Source organism: Hyphopichia burtonii, assembly GCF_001661395.1.
Source record: "Hyphopichia burtonii NRRL Y-1933 unplaced genomic scaffold HYPBUscaffold_6, whole genome shotgun sequence".
Taxonomy (NCBI): Eukaryota; Fungi; Ascomycota; class Pichiomycetes; order Serinales; family Debaryomycetaceae; genus Hyphopichia; species Hyphopichia burtonii.
Window position 1 is genome coordinate 250,633 of NW_017963733.1, and position 25,212 is coordinate 275,844.

General features: G+C 35.4%; 11 protein-coding genes across 11 annotated transcripts; 8 read left to right on the forward strand and 3 right to left on the reverse strand.

Moving 5' to 3' along the window:
* Positions 1-175: 175 nt before the first annotated feature.
* Positions 176-2,060, forward strand: HYPBUDRAFT_162720 (zincin). The gene is made up of 2 exons (XM_020222585.1): positions 176-1,852; positions 1,883-2,060. Exon 1 carries the CDS (start codon positions 501-503, stop codon positions 1,824-1,826), a length of 1,326 nt encoding a protein of 441 aa, XP_020074988.1. The 5' UTR covers positions 176-500; the 3' UTR covers positions 1,827-1,852; positions 1,883-2,060.
* Positions 2,029-2,577, forward strand: HYPBUDRAFT_157975 (uncharacterized protein; the record flags this gene model as incomplete). The annotated part of the gene is made up of 2 exons (XM_020222332.1): positions 2,029-2,060; positions 2,103-2,577. 2 exons carry the CDS (start codon positions 2,029-2,031, stop codon positions 2,575-2,577), a joined length of 507 nt encoding a protein of 168 aa, XP_020074989.1.
* A 32-nt stretch (positions 2,578-2,609) lies between these two features.
* On the forward strand, positions 2,610-3,342 carry HYPBUDRAFT_218982 (uncharacterized protein). Its single transcript, XM_020223097.1, has one exon. The coding sequence runs from the start codon at positions 3,006-3,008 to the stop codon at positions 3,174-3,176; it is 171 nt and encodes a 56-aa protein (XP_020074990.1). The 5' UTR covers positions 2,610-3,005; the 3' UTR covers positions 3,177-3,342.
* Positions 2,676-2,825, reverse strand: HYPBUDRAFT_112184 (60S ribosomal protein eL39; the record flags this gene model as incomplete). The annotated part of the gene is made up of 1 exon (XM_020218887.1): positions 2,676-2,825. A coding segment is annotated over one exon (150 nt), but the record flags the coding sequence as incomplete, so codon positions are not given.
* A 92-nt stretch (positions 3,343-3,434) lies between the features above and the next one.
* On the forward strand, positions 3,435-3,780 carry RPS22A (40S ribosomal protein uS8; the record flags this gene model as incomplete). Its single annotated transcript, XM_020221585.1, has 1 exon — positions 3,435-3,780. Exon 1 carries the CDS (start codon positions 3,507-3,509, stop codon positions 3,777-3,779), a length of 273 nt encoding a protein of 90 aa, XP_020074992.1. The 5' UTR covers positions 3,435-3,506.
* A 262-nt stretch (positions 3,781-4,042) lies between these two features.
* Positions 4,043-4,807, forward strand: RPS14B (40S ribosomal protein uS11). Its single transcript, XM_020221586.1, has one exon. It carries the CDS (start codon positions 4,401-4,403, stop codon positions 4,677-4,679), a length of 279 nt encoding a protein of 92 aa, XP_020074993.1. The 5' UTR covers positions 4,043-4,400; the 3' UTR covers positions 4,680-4,807.
* A 93-nt stretch (positions 4,808-4,900) lies between these two features.
* Positions 4,901-7,759, forward strand: HYPBUDRAFT_149711 (uncharacterized protein; the record flags this gene model as incomplete). Its single annotated transcript, XM_020220225.1, has 1 exon — positions 4,901-7,759. One exon carries the CDS (start codon positions 4,901-4,903, stop codon positions 7,757-7,759), a length of 2,859 nt encoding a protein of 952 aa, XP_020074994.1.
* A 295-nt stretch (positions 7,760-8,054) lies between these two features.
* HYPBUDRAFT_157978 (uncharacterized protein) lies at positions 8,055-9,401 on the forward strand (the record flags this gene model as incomplete). The annotated part of the gene is made up of 1 exon (XM_020222333.1): positions 8,055-9,401. The coding sequence occupies one exon, from the start codon at positions 8,055-8,057 to the stop codon at positions 9,399-9,401; it is 1,347 nt and encodes a 448-aa protein (XP_020074995.1).
* Positions 9,402-9,497: 96 nt separating this feature from the next.
* On the reverse strand, positions 9,498-10,450 carry HYPBUDRAFT_219012 (uncharacterized protein). The gene has a single exon (XM_020223098.1). The coding sequence runs from the start codon at positions 10,308-10,310 to the stop codon at positions 9,552-9,554; it is 759 nt and encodes a 252-aa protein (XP_020074996.1). The 5' UTR covers positions 10,311-10,450; the 3' UTR covers positions 9,498-9,551.
* Positions 10,451-10,591: 141 nt separating this feature from the next.
* On the reverse strand, positions 10,592-19,870 carry BPH1 (Bph1p). The gene is made up of 2 exons (XM_020219333.1): positions 12,615-19,870; positions 10,592-12,226 (listed from the first exon to the last, which is right to left on the reverse strand). The coding sequence occupies exons 1-2, from the start codon at positions 19,789-19,791 to the stop codon at positions 10,869-10,871; spliced, it is 8,535 nt and encodes a 2,844-aa protein (XP_020074997.1). The 5' UTR covers positions 19,792-19,870; the 3' UTR covers positions 10,592-10,868.
* A 1,363-nt stretch (positions 19,871-21,233) lies between these two features.
* Positions 21,234-25,112, forward strand: HYPBUDRAFT_157981 (putative ubiquitin-specific protease; the record flags this gene model as incomplete). Its single annotated transcript, XM_020222334.1, has 1 exon — positions 21,234-25,112. The coding sequence occupies one exon, from the start codon at positions 21,234-21,236 to the stop codon at positions 25,110-25,112; it is 3,879 nt and encodes a 1,292-aa protein (XP_020074998.1).
* Positions 25,113-25,212: the final 100 nt, after the last annotated feature.

Genomic DNA, 25,212 nt, shown 5'->3' on the forward strand with positions numbered 1-25,212 from the left:
CTAAGATGAAACCCGAAAGTAAGACTCCTCAAGTTGATCCATCCACTTACTCGAACTATCAACAATTCCAAGTAATTGATTCGAAATTGCATTTTGATATCAATTTTGAGGAAAAATTAGTTGATGGAACTGTTACATATAATTTAATTCCAAAAGAAACTAAGGACATTGTTTTGGATACTTCATATTTGACTATCAAGTCAGTATTTGTCAACGATGAATCCAGTGAATTTTCATTAGAAGAACGTAAGTCATTGGGATCCCCACTTAAGATTGTCTTAAAGACTAATGAACAGTTTAGTTTAAAGATTAATTTTCAAACTACTAAAGATTGTACTGCATTACAATTTTTGAACAAAAATGCCACTGATGGTAAGGAGCATCCATATCTTTTTTCCCAATGTCAAGCTATTCATGCACGTAGTTTATTCCCATGTTTTGATACTCCTGCTGTCAAGTCAACTTATAGCTTTTCGGTTACTTCGCCGTATCCAAGTTTGATGAGTGGCCGTCCTACCAAGGTTGAAGGACAGACTTATTATTTCAATCAGCCAATTCCAATTCCATCATATTTGATATCATTAGCATCTGGAGATATATCCAAGTCACCAATTGGAAGCAGATCCCATGTTTACTGTGAACCAATTAAGCTCAATCAGTGTCAACATGAGTTTGAACAAGATATGGAACCATTCATTCAAACTGCCGAGTCCATAGTGTTCCTGTATGAATGGGACCAGTACGATGTTTTAGTACTCCCATCAAGTTTCCCCTATGGAGGTATGGAGAACCCAAATATAACATTTGCAACCCCCACCTTAATTAGTGGAGATCGTGAAAATGTCGACGTCTTAGCGCACGAGTTAGCCCATTCCTGGCTGGGTAACTTAGTCACCAATTGCTCATGGGAACATTTCTGGCTTAATGAAGGATGGACTGTTTACTTGGAAAGATTAATTCAGGGGAAAATCCACGGCGAACCAACTAGACACTTCAGTGCTATTATTGGATGGAGTGATTTAGAAAACACCATCAAGTCCATGGGAGACTCGTTAGAGTATTCCAAATTGGTTCTTGATTTAAAAGGAGTTGATCCGGACGATTCTTTCTCAACCGTACCATACGAAAAAGGGTTCAACTTATTATTTCATATTGAAAATGTCATTGGTAAAGCCAAATTCGATAAATTCATACCATATTATTTCAACAAGTTCAAATACAAGTCTTTAGATACTTATCAATTTTTAGATACTTTATATGAATTTTTCTCTAATGAACACGAAACTTTGGATAAGATTGATTGGGATTCTTGGTTGTTTAAGCCGGGGATGCCACCGGTGGATCCTAAATTCGATACTACATTAGTTGACCAATGTTATAATTTAGCTGATAGATGGTTTAAAGCAGTGAAAACGGGGGATCTCAGAGAGTTCAGCAGCAAAGATATCGAGTCCTTTTCATCAAATCAATCGGTTGTGTTTTTAGATACTCTTGAATCATTTAATAAGAGGTCAGATTTTAAATGGAGTGACCACAAGAACAGTTTGATTGAAATGAGTAAGATTTATTCGTCTTACACTAACCTGACAAACTGTGAAGTTCTATTCAGATGGTTCATCTTACAAGTAGATGGCCAACACGAAGAATTCTACAAATTATTGGGTGAATGGTTAGGTACGGTTGGTAGAATGAAATTCGTAAGACCGGGGTACATTCTCTTGAACAAGGTCCACCACCAATTGGCAATTGAATACTTTAGCAAGTTTGAAAACAACTACCATCCAATTTGCAAGGCCATGGTAAAGAAAGACTTGGGTTTAGATTAGTGTATAGTATATTTGATGTCTGGGTGTTTTTTTTTTTTTTTTTTTTTTTTTTTTTTTTTTTTTTTTTTTTTTTTTTTCTTTACTTGTCTATTTCGGAGTGGCTGTAAATCGCGAATATAAAACCACGTCTGTTTCTTCTTTCCAACAACAACAAGTCTACTCTTTATCTAAGAATGGCCATTTCACTTTCATCATTACCAGTATGTATAATAGTGTGTTTGGGGAGCAGAGCAAGTACTAACCGGGGTAGCTTTCGCAAATATCTGAACGTTTAAGTCTTGATCGTCTTAAAAGCGACGCAGGGTCATTACAACAATCAATCAGTAAGATCCGCCCACCACAAGAATTTTTTGATTATAGAAGAATCAGTAAACCTGCTAATTTCGGAGAAGTTCAAAGTAGGGTTGGATACAATTTAGGATACTTCCTGTCTAATTATATAGCTATAGTATCGATTTTATCAATTTATGCTTTAGTTACTAATTTATTATTATTATTTGTTATCTTTTTCGTTGGAGGAGGAATATATGGTATTAATTATTTGAAAGGAGAAGATTTGGTATTACCAATAGGTAGATTTAATACCAGCCAGTTATACACTGGGTTATTAATTGTTGCAATTCCACTTGGATTTTTGGCCAGTCCTATTTCAACCATGATGTGGTTAATTGGATCAAGCGGAGTTTCAGTTTTATCTCACGCTTCGTTAATGGAAAAGCCAATTGAAACTGTTTTCGAAGAAGAAGTTTAATATATGTATTATTATTTTGAATCTACATGTAGTTTAACAATTTAAATCATAAATTATGCTATATAAATTAAACACTTTATATATATAACTAAATAAACTTAGATGTTTAACTTAGTTCTTCTCCAGTGTCTTCTTTTAGCATTATATCTGATAGTGTTACCAGATCTCAATCTGATCCATTGAGGTAATGGTCTGTTTTGTTTTTGAGCTTTAGCTAACTTTTGTTTAACTTTGAAAGTTTTTTGAGACTATATTTGTTAGTATTTTGTCTTGTATTATGCTGCCATCCATCTTCATTATAATCATAATCCATCAATCATAATCTCCACTATTCAGTTGTTCATCCATTCCTCTTCCCAGTTCTTCCACTATTCATCCATTTATCTATTCGTTCGTCCACTCAGCTATTCGAGGGAAGCACTTATTCGATGGAAGCACCTATTCAGTGGAAGCACCTATTCAGTGGAAGCACCTATTCGATGGAAGCACCTATTCAATGGAAGGCAGATACACCAATCATACATACAGGCATCTTTAACTATTCAAATGATGATGATAAAGTAATAGTTCTTTCTAAAAGATTTTTTTTTTTCAAGTAAAGTCTCAGAGTTTTCTCAGGCTTTTTTTTTTGTTAGCGTTTTGAAAGTGAAGACCTCTTCGCGGCGGTCGTGCGCGCACACCCAAACTGTGACTGTTGAATTTGCTACGCTTTTCTTTTGCGAAGCGAACAAAAATTACCTGGGAAAAAAATTAAAAGTGAAAAATTAACAGAAAAAGCTTTTAGTTATCTTTCTTTATCATACATCAAAATGACCAGAACCTCCGTCTTAGCTGATGCTTTAAACGCCATCAACAACGCCGAAAAAACCGGTAAACGTCAAGTCTTAATCAGACCATCCTCCAAGGTCATCATCAAATTCTTGACCGTTATGCAAAAACACGGTTACATTGGTGAATTTGAATACATTGATGATCACAGATCCGGTAAAATCGTTGTTCAATTAAACGGTAGATTAAACAAATGTGGTGTTATCTCCCCAAGATTCAACGTTAAGTTCGGTGACATTGAAAGATGGACTGATAACTTATTACCAGCTAGACAATTCGGTAAAATCATCTTAACCACCTCTGCTGGTATCATGGATCACGAAGAAGCCAGAAGAAAGCACGTTGCCGGTAAAATCTTGGGTTTCGTCTATTAATTGTATATATTAATCTATATTAATTAATCTATTAATGTCTTGAATTATGTCTTGTAATTGTAATCGATTGCATCTGGGTGGGTACCAGTTTATTTGCAACTCGATCTTAGGGCTGCAGCCCTCGCGGCTCTTAGCGGCGCGCACGTGAGGGCGCGCCGCCGGGGGTTCTCACCAAACTCTTCGCACTCGCAGCGTTTTCCACTCCAAAAATTCAACTGTGCGAATTTTTTCTCCTTTGTAAAAAAAAAAACTTGAGAAAAAGTTGAAAATTTAAAGGAATCTCTTGTTCTACTAATTGATATCATTGAATCTCCATATTAACAATGTCTGCTGGTATGTCTAACCATCGTGAAACCTGTCATAAACACCTGGGTGAATGTAGACCGCAAGAGTGGGAGCAGAGTGTTTGAATAGTGGAAGAATAGAGGAATAGTGCTCTGGATAGTGAATGATGAACCACTGAGTAGGTGAAGACATTAATTTCAAATCATAATACTAACATACTATATAGCTAGAGATCAAGTTTTCGGTGTTGCTCGTATCTTCGCCTCTTTCAACGATACCTTTGTCCATGTCACTGATTTATCCGGTAAGGAAACCATTGCCAGAGTTACTGGTGGTATGAAAGTTAAAGCCGATAGAGATGAATCTTCTCCATACGCTGCTATGTTGGCTGCTCAAGATGTTGCTGAAAAATGTAAAGAAGTTGGTATCACTGCCGTTCACGTTAAATTAAGAGCTACCGGTGGTACTAAAACCAAAACCCCAGGTCCAGGTGGTCAATCTGCTTTAAGAGCTTTAGCTAGATCTGGTTTAAGAATTGGTAGAATTGAAGATGTTACTCCTGTTCCTTCTGATTCTACTAGAAGAAAGGGTGGTAGAAGAGGTAGAAGATTATGATTGTTATGGTATTTTAGTATTTCCCTTTTTAAAAGTTATATTTGCATATTTACTACAATATCATAATTTATCCCTTTAAAATTTCCCGTTTCTTTCAGTTGTGTGTATATGTATAACCTTTATCTGTTCTTAAACAATATATTAAAGTAATAATAATTTTTAACTTGTAAATATATATAAAGTTTTTCACCGCACTTTACCTAGACCCTACTTGTTCTTTAATGATAAGATTCTTCTCCAGAAGGTTATCCTTGAAGTCGGTCGACTTGAACGATTCAATCCTTGGTATTGCCTCTAATGTCTCGTCGGTTCCTCATTTCCCTTCTGTTCCCTTGAAAAATCTTTCCTCAAATCATGCCCTGAATCTTTCTTCCCTATACTTGAACGTAATCTTCATTACTTACTTATTGAGATCTGACTCCTTTTCTTCTTATAACCAATTACTAGACTCCTCTAACGATTTGTCCAATAAGTTGAATTATCAATTCAATCAATTCAAACGGGAAAATAATATAAAATCATCCTTCCACCAATACGTCGGGGACTTCTTACTCCATGATGAGTCAAATTGTCATTCCTTCTTCCAGAAACGAGCCGCTGCTTTGATCAAGCAATCGGGATCAAACATACATTCATTTGAGCAGTTGTCTGATGAATTGAATATAAATATCCCGCTGGTTCAATTTGAGTTGGCGCCTAAAAACTTGTACCATTCAAGCCTATGTCTACCGCCAACCAAAAGTGACTTGAATCCTGCTTTCTTTTGCCAGTTTTCCAAGATTCAAAAATTGAAAGGCTCAAATCGTATCATTCTAAAATTAAAAGCTTTCAACAAATATGCTTCCTTGGTTTCTTGCTTTTTCTTGAAATTGAACATCATCAAGTATATGGACCCCAGTATGAATGAGTCTAAGGTCCTTGCCACTATTGCTCCCAAGTCAGTCATTGAATCCGGTCTACGTTTCGATTCCCCTTTACTAATGACTGCTCCCCAACCCTGTTTTGTAAATTATATGGCCCTATTATTCCAAAATGAGCCTGACATAGTAAGCAATTGGTTTAAAAACCTAATCACCTCCGGTAAATGGAAACTGAATAACAACAAGTGTATTTTTGTTAAGTTAAACCCAAAACTTCCTTCTTTAACTATTCATCGTGATCAGAAAACTGATTTGTTAAACTCAAATGAACTCGAGTCGGTGGCCAAAGAATTCATCAGTTTGACCTTAACGGAATACTTTGTAAAATCCTTTCCTGAAAAGTATTCTCTCTTGTCCAAGAACCTTATTTACAACCGTTCTTTGGTGGAAAAACATATTACAGCATTGAATTGGAAATACCCAGAGGCATCTACGCATTTATCACCCTTGGGCTTATTTGCCTTATACATACTCCAGAACCCGGTAAAAGCCAAAAAAATCCTTGGTGGGTTTTTTCAATCACCAATACCTCCAGATTTCTCCAAAACTACGTCATTCTTGAAAGCTTTGATTAAAAGGGAAAGCATTTCCCCTTTGAAAACTCATAAGATGGTTCAGCACTCCGGTGATATCATTCAGCTACCAAGAGTTGAACAAAATAAATTCAACAATATAATCATGACAAACTGTCATGTCCATTACAATATGTCGCCCGACCTCGAAGCTGCCCTAACTAGTTTTGCAAAGTTGGGAGCACAAACGTTTAGGTTTTATACAAAATATTGGCTCTTTAAAAAATTGAATCCTTGGGACTCAACGTATTTTGGTCCTTTAATGAATCTTCTACTCAGCGATGATTTTAGAAAGACAATCATGGATACCAATGGGATTTTCGATAATTATTTTGATGATGAAGTATACCAAAACTTACTCGTTCAGCATAGAAATGACATCGCAATGATAAATACCCAATTCAGCCAATATATAAATGTACTTTTGTTCAGCAAAGGGTTTTCAAAAGTCAAAGATTGGATCCAAAGCTCAATTACCAGTATCCTTGAAGAATTTTCTGGACTTTCAAGTGAAGAAAAGTCTGTCTTCTTCCACAATTTTAAAAAATCAACCGTATCGACTTCATTAACCAGAATATTTGTTGATCGAGTCGTCAATGACTTTGAATCCTCAAGTAGCATTGACGCTCCAAATAAAAGCGAAATCGATACTTCCAAGTACTCCATTGCTCAACTAAACAGTTTAGGTGCATCATTTATTTACTACCTCAAGATCTCCTATCTTATTGGTAAAGATGACTTATTTCATACCAGTTTCAATACTTTCGAAGAAACATCCTTAATATTGTCTAAAATCTTTGAAAAATATCTGCTACATGACTACCATTTTGGCCAATTAGTTCTACATGACGGTATTGAAAAGACAGCAAAAGAAATTCACCAGCTATTAAATACAGTTATGAAGACAGACTTTAAAGAAGAAACTGTTTTGAGCTCATGGGAATCATTCCCCATAAAATTAAAGATACTTAACACCACTGACAGTCAATCAGAAATCATTTTGCCTAAAATCCCAATATCCGATACTAACTCGAACATTTTACTCTATTCTCTTTTTAATTCTAGCTTACCAAAGTATCCTCCTTATGATAAACTAATAACACCAATCACGTTTGCTAGACTTGCAAAATGGAAAACTTTTGGAAGACATTATTATCGAACCAAAATTAAAGAATACACCTTGAGATCAGCCAATCTATCCGAAAAAGTAACTGACTCTCTACAAGAAATACTTCTAAGTGGGAGATTCATGCTGATGCTAGCCATAAAGTCTAATATTCTTCTACCATTTGATGATGGAACCTATTCCCGCATTCTCACCAACCAAATACAAAATCAACATCATGTCATGTCATTTGGAAGTGATGCCTTCAATCAATATATCTGTGGGCTTTACTTTACCAACAGCAAACTACTTGATTCCTGGATTGAAAACTTGGTTCATCACTATGTACAAGAACTATTACGTAAAAGGACACCGACAGAGCAGCTAGCACTCTTGAGTGACCTGACTTTTCTGATGAACAACTACATCATGGACTCCACACGAAAGATTAAATCCAGTAGAGCAACAGCATCGTCGTTCTGAGTTTCTCTTACTCTGGATATACCTTGGGGTTTTTTTGCTCCAAAGCAGTAACTGGTTTATGTTCTGCAAAAGGTTACTTTTTTGGGACACTTTTTGCGACATTTGATAAGAAGTATTGCGCAGCATTTTTATAGTATGATTCTCTTAAGTATAGATGATGAAATACTGAATCTGGCTACAGATTAGGTAAAAGAAGCTTATCACTGAATATATAATTATATAAATAGCATTGAAAAAGATCCACAGATTTGTAAATTGCAGTAGTATAAACTAATCAACAGTTGGAAAAAAAAAAATGCTTGACACCAACGCTTTAATTTTGTTAGGTGGATTGGTGATATGCCTCTTATTATCCCATAAACAGATAACTGCTTTATATAAGAAGATCGATACTGGTTATCTTAAGAAATATTTAAGTTTTTCACCATCGAGTTCTCCTGCTGGATCCAGAAAAAACTCATCGTATGGTGCTAAACTTGAACCATTGCCAAAACCAACCCCATTGATGATTACTCCAGAACAAGTTAAGAATTATGATGACAGACCATGGAGACCATTCAGATGGCCATATCATCAAACTATGTCTATATTCAAACTTGATATCAATCATTGGTTAGATATGGATAAGTATTACTGGCACTATATACAAGAAAAGGAAAGAATCTGGTTAAAATATGGGAAGGAGAATATTGATTGGCTTCCAGGTAGTGAAGACGCCTGTTTTGAATTGATGGAAACTGTCGTTGAGCATATGACCGCAAGATATCCATTATTATTTACTGTTTTAGAAGATAAAGGTTCGGATGGTAAAATCATTAAAAATGAATTAACCAAAGAAGTATTAGATATGACTCTACCATTGAAAGAAAACCCTTTGATTTATGTTAGTAAATTAGCAAAAGAAGATTTTTACATTGTTAAGAAGAATCCAGAAGATGGGAAACATTATTTGGTTGCAGCTGCTGTTCCTTTCCCCGGTGGTTCCTTTGGTATTGATCATAAGATTGGTAAACATTTAGATGTTATTCATGACGACGTTCCTTACTATCATGAAAAATTGAAAAAATCAATGGAAAGATGGTTTGAAAGATTAGCTCCAGAAAACCCTGTTGAAAGAGCGTCATGGTATATTTCGTGGGATCATAAGTTGAAAGTGAGTAATGTTTACAGAATCCCTAAATTTGAAGCCGATACCGTTGCTGATATTAATTCAACTGATCCCAAAGAATTTAATGTTCGTGTTGAAAGACAAACTTTAAGAAGATTACCAAAATCTCAAGCCATTATTTTCACTAACCATCCAGTTTTCTATTCTATTGAAGAAATGAAAAATGAACCTTTGGTTCCTTCTTTGATCAAAAAAATTATTTACGAAGGTCCTAAAGATATTATCAAATACAAGAATTTTGAAGTCCTTCGAGACCACATTTCAACTTACTTGGATTCGTTAATTAAAAGACAAATTGATAAAGGTATCATTAAAGAAGATACTCCTTTGAAGACCTTGCCTACGTACCCATTTGCCTATTGGGCTAAAACCGATTTTGACTTTGTCAACGGATGGCTGAATCCAACCGTAGACAAAAAGAAATTTGATTATTCGGCAACTGCAAAAGATGAATTGGTCTATGAAGACGATTGATCTACTCTATAGTAATATATTCAATTCTGTTATCGTTTGTTTTGTAAGTTTTGTAAGATTTCAAACAAAATTTGGCGAAAAAGAGCGTAAAATTTTGCAAACTTCTACTAAAAATCATATATTGAGTCGTATATTATTAAAGCAATTACATCATTTACGTTGTCTGACTCTCCCTTGTGAAGCTTTGGCCTGCTTATTCGAAAGATTCTGCATTGGTGCAATTTGGGCTGAACCGGGATCGGATGTTTTCGCTTGTCCAGATTCTTCCTTGATTCTATTATACTCTTCAGCAAAATTAGGACTTATATACTGCAATATGTATGGTGCAACTATTGTAGCACCCATGACGATAAACATCATAGTGTAAACACGGTTCTTGAAGATAAATCCAAAGGGACTGCTCAAGATTATATCGGCAACCCCTCCCAGCTGCTGTTCATAATACTGTTTGAAATCAACAACTTCGATAACCAATGGATGGATATAATCAACGGCCTGCACCGATGTTTCATTATAAGTATTGGCAAGTAGATCATCCTTGTATACATTGACAGCTTGCTCAGTTTCATTGACAATGACCCGATACCTATTACCTGCTAGGTTGAAATCGTACGAACTGACAATCAACTCATATTCTCCACTAGTCAAATCGTCAAATTTGAATTTGTATTGTTTGTTAAGTACGCTCTTGTCAACTTTGAAATCATAGTTCTTTTCCAAAGAAGATAAACTGATATCAAACCTCGATTGGTAGTTCAAACCGTTCAAGACTCGGTTGTCTTTATTCAAAGGCTCATTCTGGCTTTGAATAGCCTCCGCTGGAACGTTGACAAACTGTCCAACAAACCCAATTGATACAGCAGCGCACAGTAGCACACAGTAAAACGCTATTATAGCTATCTTAAACATAGTTCCCTGGATATATAGGCTTGAAAAGCTAAGCTGGCCATTCTGACCCTAACAAGTTGATTTGTTAATAAAGTCCAAACTTCTGATGTTACCCGGTCGTGTTGCAAGCACAAAAAATTTTTTTACTATAAAAGCGAGTGGAATCCTCATAAAACTCTTCGAGTTTTATATACTTTTTCAAAACTTTATTGTACTAATAGTATAGGTATTATTGTAGGGCGTCATCTCTAAGACCTTTGTCTTAATCACCCAGAGTTGCTGCTCTCTACAACCTATACAAGAGAAAACTAGTCTCATTTTTAAATGGGGGTAGTCAAGAAGTATACGGGTACAGTTGGTAAAGGAGTTTATTCATTCTTTCATGTTCCTCTTTTCGAATGATTAGGTTTGTTTGACTAGATACATTCTAGAAGGGTTTACTTCTCATTGCAGCCGTACATTCTAGCGCTTCAAACATACAAAATTGTAAGAATGAAATGGTTATATTTGATAATAATTACATAAAAAGTAGAAAAGTATAAAGTCAAACGAATGAGCTTTCAAATAATAATACAATGATTAGATATGACCTTTTAAGCTTCTTGAGCCCCATCGGTCATATGAGTATAACCCAATAGCTATTAAGATGAGACCATAGAATTGTTCACTAGTGATTCTTCCAAACCATTTACTTTCAGGGTCCGGAATGTTAGAAGAGTCCATAACAATAAGAAGACTAACGGTGATTAAGACAATTCTTTTCATCATAGAAGCTATTGAGTATGATAATGTAGGAATCGAACCTAGTAAATGAAATGCTAATAGAGTTTGCAAAAAATGAGAGAGTGAATCTAATATGATAAGGACAATAATCACAAAAACCTCACTGATTGAATCAACCGATCCTTTGATAGGTTCCATAAGTATACTAGGTAACTCTTTCATTATGAACCCGCCGATTGAAAAAGTGAATCCAATCATGGAACAGTATAAAATAATTGTCATTTTATCTGGTTTTGCTATTGGTTCATATCCCATAAAATTGGAAAGTGGATTATTAATATTTTGATTAGCTTGGTTAACCGATTCATCATATGGTAAATATTCATTACTATTATTGTTACTATGATATCTATCTTCATATTTAATATCATGAGTGGAAAATGGTAACTTGATAGAGTTGGTTCGTTGTCTGATATAATGTTTTGGTTTACTAACCGAAGGGGCTAATCTTGGATATTCATTAATCTTTTCACTGGAACTATTCAAGCTTGGAGTTCCAGGTCTACTTAATTCAGTATTAAGTGCTAAAGAAGCTGGACTTGCTGTTGTACTAGAATCCCAGGTTATTAATTGTTTACCATAAATATTCTGTGCAGCAAAAATTAATGTACTCACTATACAAAATGCTAAACCTTTCATTTGGGAATAATTGAATCGATTATTTTCATTTGCTATTAGATTTGCCTTAGATGATGGTTTGACATGAAGTGAATCAGAAAAAATTATAAATATAACTCCTCCAACTAAAGGTGTCAATGATAAATATGTTATTAATGGGAATTTCACCTTATAAACAAATCTGTATCCAAGAACAATTAACAACGGTGATAATGCCTTCACACTCGATACAGTGGCCAAGGGAATCAACGAAGTAGCACTTAAAGAGAAAAACTTCCCAGCAAACTGAAATAAACCCAAGGGAAGAATCTTGAAAAGAACCGCTTTTCTAAACGTTGGAAGACTCACATCATTAGGAACACTCCCGGGTGGGAATTGTGAAACCATTTCAGGGAAGGCTTTCACAATGGTAATCATACATAGTGCTAGTACTGCCCCAATGAAAAATTGAAATGAACCAAGGAATAAAGGATATGAAAATTTAACCAATATAAGCTTGGTCAACTGGGACGTTATAGACGAGACCGAGTACCAAGCTAGACACGTCACAGTGGTCTTAACCGAAATGGGTGGGAGAAGCGATCGCAAACTGCTTGCCATCTTTCAAATCAGAGGTATGTGTCTGGAAGACTGAGGCTGATTGACTTTGAATTGACCCAGGAGTTCGGAGTTGGTATATCAACTCGAGTCTGTTTATCAACGATGGTTTTTTCCTCTCACTGTTTTTATTTTTACACGGAAAGTTTTTGTTGGTTTCCTTTTGTCTTTTCTGTCGCATAATAAACGGCTGCAAATCGTTAAATCCATTTACAGTACTAGCCTACGCTAGGTGAATATACTAATAAATATAATCATAATCGTGAAAAAAGAAAAAGTAAATGTTTTACATAAGATACCGGTAGAATTACCATATATATACTCTACCTGTAGAGTCACCCAAGATGAGTTTTAAATGGCCACGACAAATCTTATCTTCAGTATCGATTTCGGTTTCCTTGAATAGCTCAAGAGCAGTGATACTTCCCATAATACCATAGTCACTCTTATCAAGGTGAATGGTATTACTGCTTTGCAAGAGCCAGGACTGACCCTTGGCAGGTTCGCTTGAATCCGTCACCGGCACAATCTCGTTGATATCAATTGATCTATGAGGTGAGCCAAAGGCTACGGCAACGATATCATGCGACCAGTATGCATGATTGTTGGTAGTCAGTCTTGCACCGGAGTTGACCTGACTATCGTTGATACTTCCAAAAGTCACGCATGTGACAAACCCAGGTTTGAGCTTTTTATCTAAGATCACCTCTCCATTTATGGTATAAATTGTTAATACATTGGAATATCTGGTACTATGGATTGTGACAATGTTCCCAGTATCATTTGAAATGGAAACCAACACCCGTGCATGTTCAGTATGAACGGGAGGTTTGATTTTTCTTATGAATTTAAACCTAGTCAAATCCCAAATTATCACTACCCCATCAGTGTCAACACTGATGCAAACCTTGAATGTCTTACTGAATTTTAAAGTCTTGATAGGGGCAATGTGTCCCCTCATAACACATTGGAATTGTAAGCTGAGAACAGGTTTCGTATTACACTTCCATACTTGGATAATCCCGTCCGCTGATCCAGTCAAAAACAACTTATGTCCTGTCTGAAGTATACAAGTGATATCCGACAGATGAACATTCAAAAAGGATGTGGTATTTATAATCAAGGATCCTCGGTCATTAGACTTTCTTATTAAAAGATCATCTTCAGATGTAATGCACGCAGGTCTTCCCACCCATTTTCTAGTTTTACTGCTCTTTTCAATCTTTTCAATCGGTAACTTCAATTTAGATTCAAATGTTAAGGTAGGTCTTCTGTTCAAGTTGATCAGACTAAGGTAATAGTTAGGTACGTTTAATATTTCTCTTGATGGATGAGGTTTATGGAAGACTTTCATAGGAGTTTGACCAAAGTTATTTATCATACCTATAATTGCTCTTTTTTCAACATCGTCGTTGATATTATCCAAGTTAATTGCACCATTATAAGACAAATGGTGAAATACATTTAATGCTTTGACAGCTTCTGGACCATTTTGTTTAAAGCCAAAAATTAAATCAACCCATAAATTAAGGTTTGCCGATACGTATGGACTCTCTAGAGCCTCCCGATTCTTAGCAATGAAGATTTTTGGATCTCCTTTTGCCCAGGGCGGTAATACAACATCATTAGAAGCTTGCCCATTTTGAAGTGTTCCAAATTCAAAATTATTCGAATTCACCAAAAATTCAGGTAAGTAAAAAAATTCAGGAGTTAATTCTCTGACGTCAGTTGTATTGTCTTTAGAAGCTGATGACCAGGCTCTCTCAATGGAATTGAAAAGTCTGTCAGCGTGATCGAATTTACCACCTTGAAGTAACAAGTAGGATTGAACGTATGGCTTTAATCTAATTAAAAATGAAGTAACAATCATGGCAGAGGAATAGTGAGTACCGTAATGAAATGGAGGTGCCTCATGGTCTTGTAAACTATCTAATGCTTCGTATCTTTCTTGAAATTGATATGCTCTGTCACGGGTCTGTCCACCCATTGGCTTCGATAAGTCCCTGAATGTTCTAGGATCAGAAAAATCCAACTCTTCACTGGTATAATCAGCAATTACCCAAGGGAACACAGGATATTGGGTCAAATCATTAAAAGTTCTACCAGCAAATGTGTTTATAATCATCAAATAGTAGAAGTTTGACATTTCACCCATTTTCCACTTTTTAGTAGCTTCTAAATAAGCTGAACTAGGAGTAGCTGCAAAAGCAGATGCAATCTTAGATGTAAGGAAAGATGCACTGCTGCTACTGGGAGGAGTATTTGCCGCGGCTGGCGAAGAAAGTTGTAATGATTGCGCTAAATCATGGTCGAGTCCTTTGCCTGTAGCGTAAGGAGCTAATTTGGCATAGATGGAGTCACGTTCCCTAGTAGATAAACAGGTTATCAAAATACTGGCCCCATCATTGAAAAACATTTCCACAGCGATATCTCGAAGTAAAAATTGTCTTTTGGAAATACAACTCAACTTCTCTATCCCCCAGCTTTTATTTCTATGAACTTTGTCATCATTTTTCAAATAATTACTAGATTGAGAGTTTATTAACTGTAAATAAGGATCCCTGGATTCAGCAGGAGCATCTTTGGCATCAATAACATTACCATCAGCACAATGAAAATAGTTCTCGATCAAGTAAAGGTAGCCTGAGCCCAAAATTATCAAACTTTCAATTGGAACAAGTCCATTTATTTGACTCACATTCCAAAGTGCAATAATTTGATCCCCCATATATAAACTTCGGATTACCTTTCTGTTCTTGTCTTCATAAGTTGTGCTTGTGGAGTCGGATGCATCATTCATATCAAGAACCTCGTAACCATCGTCAGTTTCTGTAGTATCATCGTCGGATGATAAGTTGAGCGTATCAATTCCACTGTTGGCTAAAATATCATCAAATGTATCGAAGTCAGTTGTTATATGTTCAATTTTTTTAATGGGTATTTCAATGTTGTAAGATAGCTTCTCTGAATCAGACAATTGATCTTCTACGATTAATCTTCTTCTCATACGGTCAACATTTTCAATATAGTCTAGTACATACTGTACTTTAACCCGGTCTTCAGGAGAAATCAATCTATTGATGTCAGACTTAAGGTAGTTGTAGTTACAAACAAAAAATTGAATATTTTCTTGCTGATCCTGAATAGCCCTGTTAAATTTGACAAGTTCACCACTGATGATCAGAACTTTCAATTGTTCACAATTCTTCTCAAAACTTTTGATATAAATACTATTCATCTGTCCTAATTTACCCCCATTATTCAACATGACCCGGATCATATCAAGCACATGAAGGGTTGGCGTTTCTTTGTATTGTCCAACATAAGCATTCAAGTTTTTATGAAAAATATTTTTGAATGCAGAAGTCCTGTAGACAGATTTAATAGATTCTTCATCATTCTTGCTGAGCAAGTTTTGAAAGAACTCCAAAATGATTTCTTGAGAGTTAGAGTATTCAGAGTTTGTGCTTTCAATATCAAGAACTTTTGGGAAATCTTCCTGGCGCATTAAATAACAAGTTCTCAAAAAGTTTAATACATGTTCACTACTGGCCATTTGTATCCCAGGTGCTAAACGGAGAAAATTACCAACAAGAAGATCAATAAGGCACGCTAACCTTTTAGTATCCAAAACATTTTCATTTTGTAGAATTGTAATTTGTCTATAGAGTAATTGCTTTGCGGCCTCATTGATTTTTTTACCAAATTCGCCATTTGCCCTTTCTTCATCTGCTGGATTAAACTCAACCCAATCACTAACATTATCTAAGGTATATTCTTGAGAAAGTTTTAAGAATTTGAGAATAATAACATGTCCCAATGATTTTCTTAATTGTGTGACATTGGCTGAATGTGACTTCGAGAAGCCGCTATTATTATCAATTGTTTCAATGATAGACAAGTTACAAACAAGAAATGTGTCTATATTATCACTGGTCACGTAGTAACTTTTATTGACGAATTCTGAGTAGTAATAGTTCATCAAATCAATTGCTCCTTCAAGAAATTCCTTTTCATTAAAAATAAAGTTCGAGACGGTAACGAACTCATTCAAATGCTTGAATATACGTGGAAATATAATGTCCAAGACGAGAGTTTTGGTAAATTCACTTAAGCCTGAGATAGTTTTGAAAAGGTCCTTTATATTCAATAATTTTGAAACGAAGATATTAGAAATAACGTTAATAAGTCTATCATAACAATTTTGAAAACTGTGTAAAAGATCCGAGGAAGCCCAAGTCAAAGACAATCTTAGATGACCAATTAGTTCAAAGATGCCTTCTAACCAATCTTTTCTGCTATAGCAAGTCTGCAAGCTTTTAAATTTATCAAAACCGAGTTGTATTGCTTCTGCGTATTGACTGATTAAGTGTAATGCATTCAAGGATAGCTCTAAATTTTCGTCTGTCTCTTGTTGCAGCTTAATCTTGAGCGGTGAGCTAGGAGCGCTCAAAACTTTACCATGATTCAAACCGAGTGTGTACATACTATTCAACACCAAGTTATTTAAAAGTAGTAAAAAGTCTGGCATAATCACTTGGTTTAGTGATGATGAATACGATTCGTTTGTTATAACAGAAATAAGTGTCAACTCAGAGCTGTCAAAGTTCAAGGAATCGATACCAAAACTGGACAAAAAAATTACAGCTAATATTTGATCATCATGCCACCAGTCTTTCAAAAAACGAGTTAGAATGTCCAATCCGTGGTTAGCTTGAAAAAATCGTTTTATTATATGAGTTCCTAAAATCTTTAATAGTTTAGTAAGTAAGGTCAAACCACAATTCACCACATCTTTTGAATTGAATTTAAAATTATCTGAGTTTGATTCTGACTTGTAGTTAAACAAAAGCAAGATCCAATGAATCGTAATAGATCTGGAAAACTTTTTCAAGACTTTTATAGATGAGTTAGGGTCACAAAGCACATCAGTTAAAGACTTCAAAGTGATGATTCCGAATTGAGCTGATAAGTCATACGAGCTATGATATAACGAGTATATTATGAAGAGCGAAATTGACCTTATTGACTCTACCGAAGTATCAGATCTAATAAAGCAGTTTAGGGTTAAACTTAATTGATCAATTAGATCATCCGTCAATTTGTTATCATTCAACGCTGGTAACTTTAAAAATTGGATTAACTTTTTCAAAACTTTCATCCTATTTAGCTCCAGAGTATTGAACATATTGAACCTACTTGCAACAGATAGGACTTGGAAGTGGTAAAGTAAAAATTTGAAACTGTCAGAGCCCAAGTATAATTTCAAGTTCAAAACCAAAAATCGGTATGCAATTGGGTTCACGATAATCGACTCGTGAGGATCGATGAAGTCATACCCAACATGGTCTAGAATAAGCCTGAGTAAGTTATTACATTCAATAAGTGATTCTCCACAGTCTGAATTGGTGTTCAAAGACGATGACGAAGAGCATTTATCCGGAAGTAGCTCTTCGATTAGGTTAAGGGTAAGTGATTTATTAACATTTTCTTTGTAGTATGTGAATAACACCAGGAGCAATCCGTATCCATTAAGATTTTCAAATTCTTTTGCAATCCTCCAGTTGTTTTGTAGTATGGTGAATAGTAAATTCAAAGCTATATAGAGTATTGAATCATTGAGTCCTTTGACATTAAGCTCATTTTGAGTTGCGGATTCAATCAATTTCAATAACAAAGATGGACCACCAATGCTATACAAGGCACCGTGAATGGGTTTTGCGCGATGATATAAGGCTTTTGGGGATTGTGGAGTTTCTAGAGTACTTGTAAACAGACAGTCATGAATATCAAAAACAATATTTGATTGCTTTATCAAACTTCGAGAAAGATAGTCTGTAATGATTCTTCGGTCAACGATATTACTATTTGCTCTTTGAGAAGAATCCGAGGAAGTGGCATTATTATTTGCAGCCAGACGAGCCGAAGATTCAGATAGTACGCTCGAGTTAGAGGAAATTGCTTGAAGTTTTCTCAAGTGGCGTTTAGTTTGGTCTGATTGGAAATTGTTCATAAACACAAAGTTTTCAGAAGATGCAGAAGTGTTATAATCATTTAAGCGACTATTGATACTAGAATTTTTATTGCCATTTTTATTTTTGAAGCTGCCACCATTTTTAAGTTCATGAATTTTGAAGGCAAGGTTTGTTAATTTTTTTGGACTTAAATGGTTAAGTTGGTTTGATAAATTATGAGTGTTGAAATCTTTAAAATCCCAATCATATTCTAGACCCAAATTGAATATGAAATAAACCCATTCGTAAGTTAGAGCGGTATTTAGAACAGTCAAGTTTCTAATTAATAACTCATCATGGCTTATGAATGTTGGGTTTTCCTTATTTTGACCAACGTAAACTTTATTCCAAGTATTTAAGACTTTATAAAGTTCTGGACAAGGTATTGATTCACTATATTCACCATCAATATAAAGATTCAAATTTCTGTAAGTATCATAAGTTAAAGCAAAATGAACATAGCCTTGATTATTTGAAGCAGAGTATGCTTGATCCAGTATTATTTGATTAAAAGTGTATTGCATGCGAGATCCATTTGATTGATCGATTATTTCAATCATAAATTGGCTATTATTAATCAATTGAACCTTTAGGATTGACGAAGAGCTACTTGAAGAATTTGCAAGCAGAAATAAGGTGGTTGACGGGATGTCACCATATTCATCGGTGGCTTGTGTATTATCTTGTAAGTAGTCTGAATTCGAGGTATTCAATTTAAACCAAGATTGTAAAGTTAAACATTCCAGTGAAGTAATATCACTTGAAAAGGGAATTGAAATTGAGGATGATTGGAAATCATTGAATAGGAAGAAGTCAAAGTGACTTGAGTAACTTGAATGAATTTGGTTTAAAAGCTCTAGGATGACTAGTTTTAAATTTGAATTTGTTTGGGGATCAAATATATTTTGAATTAATTTTTTGTAACATTTGATATCACAACCTAATTCCATAAAGTTGATAATGAGACGCATATGTTGGTTTATGGCCAGGGGTTTGTTATAATCGAGCCAGCCAAAGGAGTTCAGTGGTTTTGATGCAATTGAAATCAAATTACTTATTAAGATTTCATGGACATTTGTTCTAAATAGTTGAATCTTAGTAGTATAACAGGTCGATATAGCACGAAGAAATAATTCAAACAAAATAATTTTTAAATCATGGTATAATTCATCATCGAGGTTATTAAATTTAGATAAAAAATCAAGAATTGAGTGCTTATTCAAAGCCGAATCATCATTAAAAATCCCTCCGTTTCCTGGTGAAGCAAGAATCAATTCATCAATTACAGAACTCAATTCAGCGGAATCCCCAATACTATCGGTAAGTTCTGATTTCCAATCAACGAGCAACTCTTTATTAATGGTCAAATTTGATGAAAGTAAGTCACAGACTAAGTATATAATACTAGTATCATCAACCGATGCATCATGATTTTGGAAACTTTCATCATTTGAGATCCGATGATCATCGATTCCCTTCGGAGATCCCATTTCGACAAGCCTCACCACCAATTACACTCACTTAGTTCAATCTTTCAAGGTTTTACCTTATTAAACGACGCTATCTGGTTTGTCCGAAACACGGGGTAGTTGGTGTTAGTCGATATTTGCAAAAGGTATGCAAGGAGTAAATTCGTAGGTTGCACGACACAAAAAAAGGCAGTTGGAATTGCACTTGTATCTTGACTGAAGTCAGAGCTTGGAACTTTCGCTTGTGGATTCTGTTTCTTCTTAGTATCCCTAGATCAATTGGTGATTAAGTGTGATGATGCTGTCCTTTCAACTCGGTTACGATTATGGGCCTTTTTTTTTGTCGATAAGCGCCAGTACTCGGGTGCACGGGTGTAAATCCATTTCCGGGAGTTGCAGTCACGTGCGATGCCCTCGAATATCGAAACTCTACTGGTAAGAAGCCGTTGCTAGATCTAGAGCAAGAGTTGACGGCTGGAAGGTAATAAAGGATGGTGCAAGTAGCCGGAGGACCAGCAGGTATACGGTTACCTATGTTGGAGGTGCCAAAGAAGCTAATTTCGCTTGGTTTGCTTCGTTAAAGGTACTTGAAGCGTTCAAACTGGGCCCAATTCCAATACGAAAGGTAACCCTGGCATTCCAGTTGGTAAATCCAGTTGTAAACTGTGCCGTCTGCTGTAGCTATCCAGCTGTAGCTATCAAGCTGTACCATCAGCTGAACAATACAACTGAACAATTACAACTGAACAATTACAGCTGGAGAATTACTGCTGAACAAATATAGTTGAACAGATTCCCAGCGGTCTACCATTCCCGTCCCGTCCACCGATTAGTCGACCACAGCCAGCAGCCAACATGACATACACCCATACAACCATACAACTACACCGTGCCCGGTGTAGTTGTCTTTATTTGCAACTCAATCCCTTTTTAAGCTGCCATTTTTTGCGCGGTGGTGTAAAATGGCAAACTTTCGACAAAAAACTCATTGATTCATTCCTTCACAAAAATACGAACTGGCGTATTTTTGCTTCTCTAGTGACAAATACAGCGGCTAGTATAGTTTCTTTGAATAGAACATCCGGGTTTCAATACTAGCAACACTAGATCAGAGGGCCGGCAACTTAGATAAGCTGGTTACTGAAGTACATTGTTATAGAATCGACAATTATAGTCATTTTTTGATAGTTTCAACCTGAAATTGGTAGATCGTTTGAATCATCTCTGTTGAGATCGTTGGACGTGTTAGAAGATAGGGTTAATAGGGTAATTGGCTGCTTACTGCTTTTATTATAGATATGTCTGAAGACAATAGTATTTCTTCCGTCAATGGATCATCGAACGACGTTTGTGCAAAGGATGATAGAACTGACTCAACCCAATCGTTAAATAAACATCTTGAAGACTTGCCGACTCAGCTATCAGGTGCTGCTGCTGCGGAAGACTTGGACGAAAAGCGTCAGATGGTCAGGAACCTTCTTGATGTACCTGCTCAAGAAGGAGATGTATGGCATCTTGTATCTAGTGAGTATCTAAATGAGTTTTTCAATCAATCGGTTTCATCTTTCAGTGAGTTGAAACAGGGTTTGGGTCCTGTTGATTGTACTTGTATTGTCGATCAATACGGCAATTTATATCCCGAGGACGATGAACCAATAGGTACTTACAACATTCCACCGGCTTGTTTCCATCAATTGACAGAATGGTTTGGCATTAAAGGCCAACCAGTATCTAGATGTCTTATAATTAACTTGGAAACTGGTGCTAAAGAAGTTGAAAGGTATCCACCGCACTTTGTTGTTCATACTTTATCCAAAACTAATTCATCAAGAAATTATCAATATCATTCATCTATTCATAATTCACCTTCTGGATTCTCCTTATCACAAACGAGAACTTTTGGTGACTTGGTTGAATCCACTAAGCTTCATTTATCTAAAAATTTATCTAAATCATCCAAATTTCGTATTTGGTTCATTGAAGCAGCAAATATAGAAGAATTCCCAAACCTGGTTAGTATCTCCACTTTAATTCATGATATACCTAAAAAATCTTTAGTTTGTCCTAATCTTTTCCATTCTACAATGAAAAGCCAAGGTATAGGAACAGCACGAATTCATATACTAGTTGAATGTTTAGATAAACCTTCCCATAAATATCCTATTGATACTTTTCTCAATAATTTTAATTTCGATAAACTTGATTTAAATTCTACTTTATCTTTAGGTGGTAATTTGGGGTTGGCAAATTTAGGAAATACTTGTTATATGAATTCGGCTTTACAATGTCTTCTTCATGTTCCAGAAATTAATTTTTATTTTTTTTTCAATCTATTTGAGCTAGAATTAAATGAATCTAATCCCTTGGGTAATAAAGGTGATGTTGCCATTACTTTTGGCTCTTTATTGCATAAACTCTTTGATAATTCAAATACTTCTCAATCCTATGTTTCGCCTCGTGATTTTAAACATACTATCGGTCGTTATTCTTCTTTATTTCAAGGCTATCAACAACAAGATTCTCAAGAGTTTTTAAGCTGGCTATTAGATGCTCTTCATGAAGATTTAAATCGTATATATAATAAACCTTATTGTGAAAAACCGGAATTGAAAGATGAAGATATTAATAATTCAAATGCTATACTAGAATTAGCAAGAACTTGTTGGGACCAACATAAAAAAAGAAATGATTCAATCATCGTTGATTTATTCACTGGTATGTATCAATCAACCCTTGTTTGTCCTGAATGCTCCAAAACTTCCATCACTTTTGATCCATTCAATGATTTAACTTTACCATTACCAATTAATAAAAAATGGTATCATACTTTCACCGTGGTTAATTTAACCCAAAGTGAATCGAACCCCATTGTTAAATTAGAAGTTGAGTTAAATAAAACTTCCAACTATGATGAATTGATGAAATACATATCAAATTTCTTAAAAGTTCCTCCTCATTTTTTGTTTCTTTTCGAAATTTTTAGAGGTTCTTTTTATAAAGATTTTCAAGAACATTATGATCGTTTGAAATTTTTCCCAATGAGTGAAATCATAGGTACCGGTGATGACATTTTGATATATATCATTCCTCATGATCCTCAAAACGATATTATCGTACCAGTTCTTAATACAGTTCCTGATGATTCAACCTATAACATGACAGAACCATTTGGTTTACCTTTATTCATTGTTTTAGATAGAAAATTTGAGGTTAACAGTTTTGGGAAAATTAGATCCAAACTTGAACAGGTTGTTAAAATCTTATCAAAGGCGAATATTGAAGAACAATATAATGAATTAAAGTCATCTCCAAATGAAAATACGAAATATTTCAGTAGTAAGGATTTCCCATTGATCACTAAAAAGAGAAGTTCCGAAGATGATATAGTAATGGTTGGCTCTGACGTTGGTAAGAGCCCGACTAAAGAAACACAAGATTCTATCCAATCGGATCAATTAGACACCGATCTTGATTATGATGAAGGATATGATTCAGACATCTCCCTCGCTAATCCCAATGTTGGAGGTAATTTTGGTTTCGAAATTAAGTATCATTATGAAGATCATCAATCATATCGTCCTCGTGGTTATAATCGCTTTAACTCTTATTCCAGTTCAGATTCTTCAGACAATAATGATCGTCCTTTGAATATTCCTCACTCAAGGCCACTGTTTAGATCTTTACCTTCTTTGGCAGTACAACTTCCTGAATTAAAACGTAATTATTATCATTATCCTGATTATTCTGCTCAATTGGATCGTGAAATACAGGATATTGCTGATGAGGTAAATGAGAATTTGACTGATGAAAATCAAGATGATTCCAATAAAAATAGCTTGCAAAGTACTGACTCGAATGATAAGAAAAATACTGAAGATTTCGTTTTAGTTGACAAAAATACTGAACAACTGACCAATATGGATTCGCCATCTGTTCAAGCCCCTGAGGCGGCTTCTCAACAGCTGCTGGATGAAGACACTGAAAGTGAAAGTAACCTTGGTACATTATTTGATTCTGTGCATGCGTTGGCTCCCCCAACTGCTTACTCTGAGTCCGGAAGAGATTCAATTCAAGATTCACCAGGTGAAGAGGATTCCAAAATTGATAATCATCCAGTGTTGGTTGATAAGAATGTCACACTTATTTGCGAGTGGAATCCTGAGATTTACTCTAAGTTTTTCAAAGAACCTGAACTTCAAAATTGGATCGATTTGGAGAACCTTCCAAATCCTGAATTAGAAGCAAACAAAGCTAAGTTGGCTAGGCAACAGAAGTCAACCATATCATTATATGACTGTTTGAGTAGCTTTAGCACTCCTGAAGTCTTGGGTGATCAAGATTTATGGTATTGTCCACGCTGTAAGGATCATAGACAAGCTACTAAAACAATTCAAATTTGGTCAACTGGTGATTTACTAACAATTCATTTGAAAAGATTTCAAAGCGCGAGATCTTTCAGTGATAAAATTGATATAACTGTCGATTTTCCAATCGAAGGCTTAGATATTTCTCCTTATGTTGCATCGAGAAAACTCGAAGAAGAATCAGAGACTATTGATGGTGATGTACCATTTCAAATTCAAAAGAATGATTTGATCTATGACTTAATTGCAGTAGATAACCACTACGGTGGTTTAGGAGGAGGCCATTATACTGCCTCCGTTAAGAATTTCAGAGATGGCAAATGGTATTATTATAACGATGGTAGAGTAACTCCAATTAAAGACGCGAGGGAATGTGTTAGTGGTGCTGCTTACTTGTTATTTTATAGAAAGAGGACTGCCTCCAATTTAGTTGGTGGTGAAAGAGTTCAAACCTTAATAAATGAAGGCCGAATGAAATATGAACAAACGTTAAAAGATACGAACAACAAGTTAACCACAGTTAAGAACCAAGTGGAAGCATATTCCGAATTAGAAAGAGAAGAAATAAAGAAAGTTACCGAGCAGGAGGAACTTAAGAAAGAGGCAGAGGCAGAAGTCTCTGCTAAGGATTTGGAATCAAAGGATTCTGAGAGCCTGGATTTTTCATCAAATGTTAATCATCTCACCTCATCAACATCTCCTACGTCTTCTTCAGCATCCACATCATCACCACCTAGTAAAGCAGCTCCAGTGTCAACCAAGAAATCCAGGTCACCTGGAACTGATGACTTGAGTGCTGGTAGTGAGAACCAAGGAGATAGTTTTAATAAGCGTAAACAGCGTTTGATTTCCAAAGATGATAATGAGAATAAATCCATCCACATAAATGATCCCCCTCTGTCATCTCTAAGTTTACAGCCTACTTCAAATGTAGCCTCTCCTGATAGCAGCAGTTCAGATGAAGTTATATTAAACTGAACTTAATTGAATACAATAAATATCAAGTATAATTTTTCTTTATTTCTAATGATACATAAATTTCATATACAAAAGGTAACTGTTGTTTCCATTTATTTTT